Consider the following 9,526-nt stretch of genomic DNA (forward strand, 5'->3'; position numbering starts at 1 on the left):
AATGTCTCCATTCTGTTGTTGGTTTTCAATAAACTAAGCATGATGACTACGGAACGAGGACACATAGGTTGGTCGAGCCATCCTATAAAGCAACACATTGGTAACAAATCAACTTTAATTCAAATTTTGAAAATAAAATATCTTATCTTAATAACAATTTCGGAATATATATATATATATATATATATATATATATATATATATATATATATATATATATATATATATATATAATAAAAACAAATGAAATTTAGACGTATTGAAAACAACATGAAACAATTCAAAGTGCCGGCTGAAGGAAATTTTTTTTTTAAAAAAGGTACCCACTAAAGCTTCCAATACCCCATCTCTTTTTGAGATCATATTGCTTCAAGTTCTTCAGGAACAAGAACAAATAGTTTGAACGAAAAGAAAAAAAAAATAGAATCTATGGAAATTTAGACATTTAGATTTTGTTCTTTCCAAAAAAAAGAACACGAAATTCGTTACTAATGGCCGAAAAGCAATGGGATTCTTCGGCATCACAGCCAGAAGCACCATTTCAGAGTAAAAAGCTTGATAATTCATTACTATACAACAAGTATTTGTGGGCAACGCTAATCGTTTGTAGCCTCATACTTTCTGTCGCGGCAATGTTATATTTATGCAAGAAAAAGAAGTTTTTGGCTGTATTCAAGCGACGAATGGAGTACATGAAAGGTTAGTTTATCGAACTTTCTAAATCTAGTAGTAAGTTTGTATAAAGAAAGCTCGTTTTTCATCATTATGAATTTATGCATGTAATAATTTGATCTTGTGTTTGATATAAACAGATAAGATTGATGCTCATGAGCTTATGTTGAGGAAATTTCAAGTCGAAGAGCTGGAGAATGCTACCAATCATTTTGCAAAAGAGTATCTGATAGGGTCCGGTGCATTTGGAAATGTATACAAAGGTACTTTTGAAGGGAATATAACTCTAGCCATCAAGAGGGCACGTGACGATTCCTATACAAGCATAAAAGAATTCCGGAATGGTAAACCCCCAAATCACCTTTGATCATGCTTCGTTTTCATTTTCTAAACCATTTTTTCATTTGAAATTGATAGAGGTCAAGTTACTCTCAAAGGTGAAGCATCCGAACCTCATTAGCCTAGTGGGCTACTGTGAAGAAACTGGTTTGTAAAACCCTATCTTATGTCGCTAAATATATATATAAGTTACCAACATTAATCCAAATTTGGTATTTTTCGAGCATAGGAACGAAGGGAGTGCAAATATTGGTTTATGAATATGTCCCAAATGGCTCGTTGCTTGAACATATTGTTGGTAAGTTTAAATTAAGCTCTTCAACAATTATTCGTTATGTTATGCCATCATACTGATTTGTAATTCTCATTGACAAAATGTCGAACAGGAAGGGGGAGAGAGCCCTTAACATGGAGGCAAAGAGTAAACATAGCAATTCAAGCAGCGAAAGGTATAGCTCATTTGCATGAAGGAATTAAACCGAGCATAATCCACCGAGATATAAAACCAAGCAATATTCTCATTGGAGATGGGTTTGAGGCCAAAGTTTCGGATTTCGGGCTAGTTAGATCCGGCCCAATTGGGGATAACTCGCATGTTAGTAGTCAGATTAAAGGCACACCAGGGTATCTTGATCCAGCATACTGTACAAGTTTTCATTTGAGCCAGTTTAGCGATGTTTATAGCTTTGGAGTCATTCTCTTACAACTCATTGCGGCTCGGCCGGCTGTTGACTCAAACCGGAGTCGTACCAGTTATCACATCATTGAATGGGTAATAATTTTTTGTTTTCTTTCCAACTCGTGTTTGAAATTTGAAATGGTCAAGAAATATCCTCCTAAAACTATTTTAATAACCAAAAACGTCTTTGGTAAGCTGACCAAGTCATGAAAGAGACACAAAAATTATTTATAACCTTGAAACAAATCTAAACCAGACCAAAAGCGACTTGTTTTGTATGGACTTTTGGACAATATAAGTTAGTTAATTTAAATAATGAACAATTTTTCTTCTACAAAATCATATATAAAATATACTAACGTAATTCTATTTATAATAATATGAAATATATATATATATATATATACTATTTAGGATGAACTGTTTTATGTTCAAACAATCAAACTCGATACTAAATCCGAAGGAGTTATATCGTAATTATGCAGTAATAGTATAAGGGGTCAAGTGTAAATTATAAACTTAGTTTTGTTTTCTTTTCTCAGGCGAAGCCTCATATTGAACGTGGGAATATTGAAGAAATCCTGGATACAAATCTGTTGCTAGGGCCATGCAACATGGATATCATGCTTAAAATGGGTCTATTGGGCTTACGATGTGTGGTCAAAGAGCCCAAACAAAGGCCCACAATGACTCAAGTCTTCCGAGAGCTAGAGGCAGCTCTCTTGTCCGCCGATAGATTTATCCACCACCTACTGCCACCACGACCTCTGGCGGCAACCTCCGGTGGTAGGTCAACGGAGCTTCGTAATGGTCAAGGGACTGATCATGATAGTAATTCGGTAAGTCTGGATGGTGTTGGGCTTCAGAGATTTCGTGTAGACATGGAGAGTGTTTCTTTTCAAAGTACAAGTTTGAGATGTTTAGATTCAGATAGTTTGATTTTTAATGTTGATGAAGAGATGAGTTTTTGTGTGGACGAGGATTTAAGTATCCCTCGTGATTGATATATAAATTTGTAAAAATTATAAATAAATTATTCATGTATTAAAGTTCCAGGTTTCCGGATTTAAGTATCCCTCGTGATTGATATATAAATTTGAACTAATTGAAGTCAAACTTGCACAGTGTTCTCATTTTCTCAAAACTCTGCATTTCTTATTAAATTTTTCTGTTCATTCCTTCATTATACATCAAGAAATTTAAAATTAGAGATGGGAAATTACCCTTTTAACCTTGACTTGAATGATGCTATGTATGATCCTAGGCGGTTGATGGTGGTGCAGGAGTTTTCCCTGAGAGACAAAGACAAAATAAGACCTTTCAATGAGCTGACTAGATTCGAGTCTAGAAACACAACTACAACTGTTATGTTATGTCATCTTGAAAATGACGCCTTATGCCCCTGTCAGTTATATTTTCTTCAAATCTGAGTACCTCATCTCCCTCTTCTTTGCCGCCTCTTGTAAGGCAGTTTTCACCCGTCTTCTAGCAACTCCCTGCAAACATTTGTTAACTGTCTTTAGTTATATTGGGCGACCGCCGCCGAGGCTGGCCAAATCTTGGGGCCCCTAAAATTTGCTATTAATATATAAATTTAGAGGATATAAAGTATAATATGCAACAAAAAAACAAAACTGGATGTAGTTGAGATGGCTGAGCCGCATGATAACTAAAATCCTTCTGAGAATTGGCTGTGTTCGAACCTTTTCCTGTCTTCCCTCATCTTTAATGTGTGTAAAGTGTAAACAGTTTTGTTTCATACATCGACCATGAGAAGCAAACTAAAACACCTCTGTTCTTCTACTTTTTATTTTTATGAGTTGATTAAGCTTTTTCAAGTGATGATCTTTTAATTTCTAGCTATTTAATGCTTCCGAATTTAGAGACCTTTGTGTTTATGTTATCATGATCATTAGTTTGCCCCATTTTGTAGGATAGTCATAGGAAAGAAAAAGTGTTATGAGATGGTATTTGGTTTCCATCTTTTCTTGATCTTAGTGGTTTTTTTTTATTTAAGAGTTTTGTGATTACTTATCTGATCTTATGATTTTTGATGAGTTGTTTGATTCAATTAAGTTCGTTGCAATATTGGAGGTTTTTCCATGGAATCATATTTGTTAACCGAGAAAAATAGAAATTGGTGGTGTGTTTGAGTTAATTTAATTATATTGAGAATTTTAGGTCTTACTATTTTTTCAAAAAAGCTTTATGAAAAATATAATTATAATTGAATTTAGTCATGGAAATTCCCCCCTGAGTTACTCATTTTGATTTGGAAATCGTCACTTTTTATGGATTTTGTTATCAAATTTGCAACAAGAGGGGTCTATGTTTATTTTTTTTTTGCCTCTATAAGACTAGAACAACAACGAGTGTCCACGTTAATTTGTCCTTTGTTTTTTTTTCGGTATCTAATTTTCTGACTCTTGTTGAACAGTTTAAGAAGATTCATAATAAGGAATTGGATTATAGACATAGTTTTCTCGTTAATTGCAAAAACTACTGATCAGATACATCTAAATCAACTTACCAATAAACCGAAGATGTTTGCCAAGTGTTTTTGAAAAGCGATTTTACATGTATATGGCTACATATTTTCTGGAGAATTTTATAAGAAAGACATTAGGGTAAATAGCATAAAAAATATTCCGTTTACACCAAAATTCTAATTTGACACCGTGTTTTTTTTTATCTCAAATTTGACACTGTGTTTTCCAATTTGTTACAATTCTGACCACTTGACCGGTTAACCAGGTTACATGCTGACGTGGCATGATGACGTGTCAGTTTTGATGATGTGGCATGCTGACATGATATGCTGACGTGTCAAAATTGAATTTTTTTTCCACAAAAAACACTAAGTTTTTACTTTTTTTTCGATTTTGACACTCTTTCAATTTTGACACTATGTTTTTTTTGTTCCAAATCGAACATCATTTTTTTCCAATTTTGTTCAATTTTGACCATTTTCCATTTGAAACCGTATAAATATATTTTTTTATTACATTTTAAACCGTATAAATATATTTTTTTTGTTTAAAAACCACATTTTTATTTAAATACAAGGTGTTTCTTTTGTTTTGTTTTGTTTTTTTTTTTTTTTTGTTTTTTTTTTTTGTTTTTTTTTTACATTCAAAGTATAATGTATAAATATGCATTAGTTATATCATGAGAATCAAACTAACCATAAGCTTCTAATAAGATGTGAAAATTTCAGGGGTTGCAAACTTGACATCCGGGTTTTAATCGACTACACGCCTCCAAACCTACAAACTCATTTTAAAATTGTGTATTTAATATAAAATACGGTTTTTATATAACTAATACATATTTATACATAAAATTATGGTTTGAATGTAAAAGAAAAATTGTATTTATACAAAACTATGGTTTTTAATTGAAATGGAAAATGGTCAAAATTGAACAAAAATTGATAAATAATATTCGATTTGGAACAAAAAAAACATAGTGTCAAAATTGAAAGAAATAATTAAACTTAGTGTCAATATCGAAAAAAATGAAAACTTACTGTTTTCTGTGGAAAAAAAATTCAATTTTGACACGTCAGCATATCATGTCAGCATGCCACATCATCAAAACTGACACGTCAGCATGTAACCTGGTTAACCGGTCAAGTGGTCAGAATTGTAACAAATTGGAAAACACAGTGTCAAATTTGAGACAAAAAAAAACACGGTGTCAAATTAGAATTTTGATGTAAACGGAGTGTTTTTTATGCTATTTACCCAAGACATTACTATTATTCTTTGCAAGCTTAGTTAATCCATATGGTAATGTTGGTATTGACTTCAAGAGCCTCGTTTTTTTATCTGCCCCGGGCCTCAAATTTGCTTGGACCGACCCCGACAATATGTACCCTGAAACAAGTAATCAAAAACATATCAATGAGCAATGAGCAAACAACAAATTTGGACTTGTCTTTAATAACGAGAATGAATTTCAATGAAGCCATAGAAGTCGCGGACTATACTTCATTCTCTGCAATTTTCTTGATTGAGAATCACTTGTGAATTGGCAATCGTTGTCACCCAATTGCGAATCACTATTTGATTTCATTATCAAACGCTATGCTATGATACTGATTTGTTAGATTTGCAAAAGTGATGGGTGTTCATTATTTAATCAAAAAAACTGACATTATATTAGACCAATGAGGTAGGTTATATCGATTAGTAAGTTAAAGAAATTTGACCATTAATTAATATTCAGAGAAAAAAAAATAGTCATCAAAAAATACTTTATTTATAAGTAAAAATATGTACAAAAAAGTAAAAATAGACATTTTTAAACAAATTATATAAGATTAATGGTAAAATATATACAAAAAAAAATAATGATAAAATATGTACAAAAAAGTAAATAGTAAAATATGTACAAAAAAATTAATGGTAAAATGTGTATACCATCAACACTAAAATTCTTTTCGTCTGCCATGTATGATCAATGGCGGACCTATGTAGTGTCTGGGTCCCGGGCCACTACTCCGATTCAGCCTCATGGTGTAAATTTTTTTCTTTTGTTTTTTTATTAGGTGCAACGTCTTCGAAATATAAGCGTCATTATTATTTTTTTTGGTGTCACCACTATTCAAACGTTCTACGTACGTATGATGACACATGTCCAGAGACGAAACACGGTTATTAAAATCATGGGGGCCAGAACCAATTTCAAAAGATCATATTAACGTGTTTATTTTGGTTCAAAATTATGAAATATCAAACATCTATACAAGACAACTAATTAAGTATATTCTTACATCATTGATTACAGTGAAACGCATTTTCCGTTTTATTTTGAAACCAGATTTTAACAAGGCTCATTCCGAACATGACTTCTTTATTATTGTAGTAGAAACTCAAACTGAAAAAAAATGAAAAAAATAATAAAATAAAATTAAAAATAAGATATTTTTCAACAATTGACACATTTTTGAAATAGATGTCAAATTGTCAATTGTTTATAATATTAATATACACATTGAACTTCCCATGGAATTATTTCAATTTTTAATAGCGTTAACCAATATTCTATTTATAGGTTATAAAAATCTATTCTAATAAATAAAGATTTTTTTTTGTCATATGTCACATTCTTATTCATTTTGCCACATGTAATTTTATTGTTATTTTAAATTATTTTTTATTCTACATGTCATTTTATGGTTTTTTTTATTTTATTAAATTCCACATATTATTTAAATCTAATAATAAATGCATATTAATTTCATTAATGGACTTTCCTTCTAATTTCAAAATTACTAAATTAAAGTTTTATTAATTTATTTTATTTATTTATCTAAATTATTTGTTTAAATTTAAAAGAGAAAAAAAACACTTTTATTTTTATAATTTAATATTTTTTTCACTTTTCTTATAAATTCAAACTTCTCAAATATTTTGAATTTTATATTTAAAATTTCTTTTAAATCAACCCATGTTATACATGGGTCTCACACCTAGTATATGAATAAAATTAGAATTTAAATATTTCAATCTCCAAGTCAAATACAAAAAAAAAAAAAAAAGTGGTAATTCTTTTCGTTAGGACCAACTTCATCCAAGTAGTTGTATTTATAGCATATATTTTTTGTTCGCTCTTTAAGTTTTAAATTAAAATTAATAAACTATTACAAAAAATTATGACGATGTCAAGGAGATGTTAGTGGGATGAGTTATGTATGTTTTGTAAAGTATTTGGTAGTTTATTGTCATCGGATGAGGGGTACATTATATTGAGTATTCAAAAAGTACATCTAGTTTTTTTTTCTTTTTTGGTAAGTTTTATGGCTGGTGGTATGGGCCGGTCACATCTTTCGTATCATTTTTTTGTCACATCACATGTCATGTTATTCTCCATACCATTTCATGGTCACCACACACCACACCATATTTTTATTGGTTTTAAAATAAAAAATAAATCTTTCTCTTTTCTCCACCGGCATTGAGATGCCTCAAGCAGTCCACGAGAAGCAACGAGGTGTTATGGGATCGTGTTTCTATAGGCTCCATATCGTTAAGGATGGTCAGGTCGGCCTCTCAATGTCATTATCTAGCTCATACCCAATAGTCTAATATTCTCATGAAGTCAATATACTTGGTGGTGGGCTGCACCTAAAAGACAAACTTTGTGTTGGCTACGAACATTAAGATATATTTGGATATGCAAGTAGTTACTCCAAAAAAAAGAAAAAAAAAACTACTCCCAAATTAGAAAAACAGATATACATAAAAGGAAGTTAGGCCCTATGTTCCGATTTCCCATAAACACTAAAATAAAAGGAGGGTTAATAATCTCACATAACAAAAAGTCATTGTTTCATATTTAAACATATTTAAACAAACGGGCAATAAATCGCAACGCTAACATCTTTTAGATGGAAAATTCAAATTCTTTTACAACATCCATAGATCTCAAGGTCTTAACATTACTATGTATGACTAGTTGCGTCTGAAGCAAGGAAACCAACTTATATCAAACACAAATTATACAAAAACATGTTGATTTTTCATGTATATTTTTTCATGTTTTGTTACTTTGCATGAATCATTTTTCAAGCGGCATGCACCATGGTGAAACACCCACTCCTCAGGCTCGCAAAAGAGGAACGCCCTATTAAATCCATACATGTGTGTTTTCTTCCTACCCACTCAAAAAACAAAAAAAAATATTGACCTATCTTCCAACGGATAGGTCAAAAAGTTCATAAGTGTCTCTTTCTTGGTAGAAACATTGATGTGCCTAAATACGTCAAAAAGAACATCCATAATTATATCATGTCGGTAATTGAATCGTGAGAGCTCTCTACAATGTACTAAATGCTCTCCAAAATAGTCCAAGCAAGCCTTTCGACAAATTCAACATACCTCATCAACCAAAAATAATCAAATCATGAGACAATACTTAATAATCGTACGATATTCCACAACTCCATCTATAGGGATAGTCAAAAGAAAATCTAACGTATGTTGTGCTCATGTTGTGCTCATGGATACTCAAAAGTTACTTTGTGTCTAACAATCGTGTCAATGTGTTGTTCCGTATCTAGTCACTTTTACGACAATGCATGTTGGACTTTAGGAGGTGTCATTGTTAGTGAAACCACGAAAGTCAAAGCTTGGAATCGTATCACAAAGACAAGCCAAAACAAAAACATAATAAGAATCCATATCATATAGGTCACTATCTTGTAAGATGTGGTCTTATAACACCTAATATTAGACCCTTGAGGCCATAAAAGCATAAAAGGAAACCTCTACAAACCACAAAACCTAATGGTAAAGAAGCAAGTCGCTACTTGATGTCTCCAAAGAAAAATGTTTCACAAACCTAAAACCATCATGTGGTCAATCGACTCGCGTAATCATTGTCAAAGAAAAATGGCATCTCCTCAATCTGTACGGGTTGACATGTCCTTAGGCCAAGAAATGTTTGACAATACCCATACAAGATCGAAGCAAAAGAAACTCTAAATGTCACTTAATTGTAGAAGAATGTGCAACAAATTAAGGCAACTCCATCTACAAGCTTAAAAGGATGAGAAATCATCACTTTCATGTTTTGAGTAGCCAAAGGATGTGTATACCTTCTACAAGCTCACCTTGCAACACTTAGAAAAAGGGTAACCCGTATCACATCAACACCCTATATGACTATCATTTAGAGCTTATCCAAAGCTAAACCACAACCAGTTTCAAATTTTGAAACACAAACAACATAAAAAACATAAAACTTGACTTTGAAATAGATGATGATTCCAGCATATCAAAATTATAGCATGTAAAAGTGTATGCAAAAGATGAAAGCAAAAGATTTAAG

General features: G+C 31.7%; 1 protein-coding gene across 1 annotated transcript; it reads left to right on the top strand.

Annotated features, from left to right (window-relative positions):
• Positions 1–363: 363 nt before the first annotated feature.
• LOC145156761 (putative serine/threonine-protein kinase PBL11) lies at positions 364–2,806 on the top strand. Its single transcript, XM_079076012.1, has 6 exons — positions 364–699; positions 813–1,016; positions 1,090–1,158; positions 1,241–1,309; positions 1,398–1,783; positions 2,233–2,806. Exons 1-6 carry the CDS (start codon positions 492–494, stop codon positions 2,692–2,694), a joined length of 1,398 nt encoding a protein of 465 aa, XP_078932138.1. The 5' UTR covers positions 364–491; the 3' UTR covers positions 2,695–2,806.
• Positions 2,807–9,526: the final 6,720 nt, after the last annotated feature.

The sequence above is a fragment of the Lactuca virosa genome, chromosome 2 (assembly GCF_052849685.1).
Source record: "Lactuca virosa cultivar CGN04683 chromosome 2, Lactuca_virosa_CGN04683_v6, whole genome shotgun sequence".
Classification (NCBI taxonomy): domain Eukaryota; kingdom Viridiplantae; phylum Streptophyta; class Magnoliopsida; order Asterales; family Asteraceae; genus Lactuca; species Lactuca virosa.

Excerpts from the sequence above, each read along its gene's own strand:
- LOC145156761 (XM_079076012.1), top strand. The coding sequence starts at position 492 with ATGGCCGAAAAGCAATGGGATTCTTCGGCATCACAGCCAGAAGCACCA. Across the intron at positions 700-812 it reads ACGAATGGAGTACATGAAAG|ATAAGATTGATGCTCATGAG; the intron begins GTTAGTTTATCG and ends TGATATAAACAG. Across the intron at positions 1,159-1,240 it reads GGGCTACTGTGAAGAAACTG|GAACGAAGGGAGTGCAAATA; the intron begins GTTTGTAAAACC and ends TTTCGAGCATAG.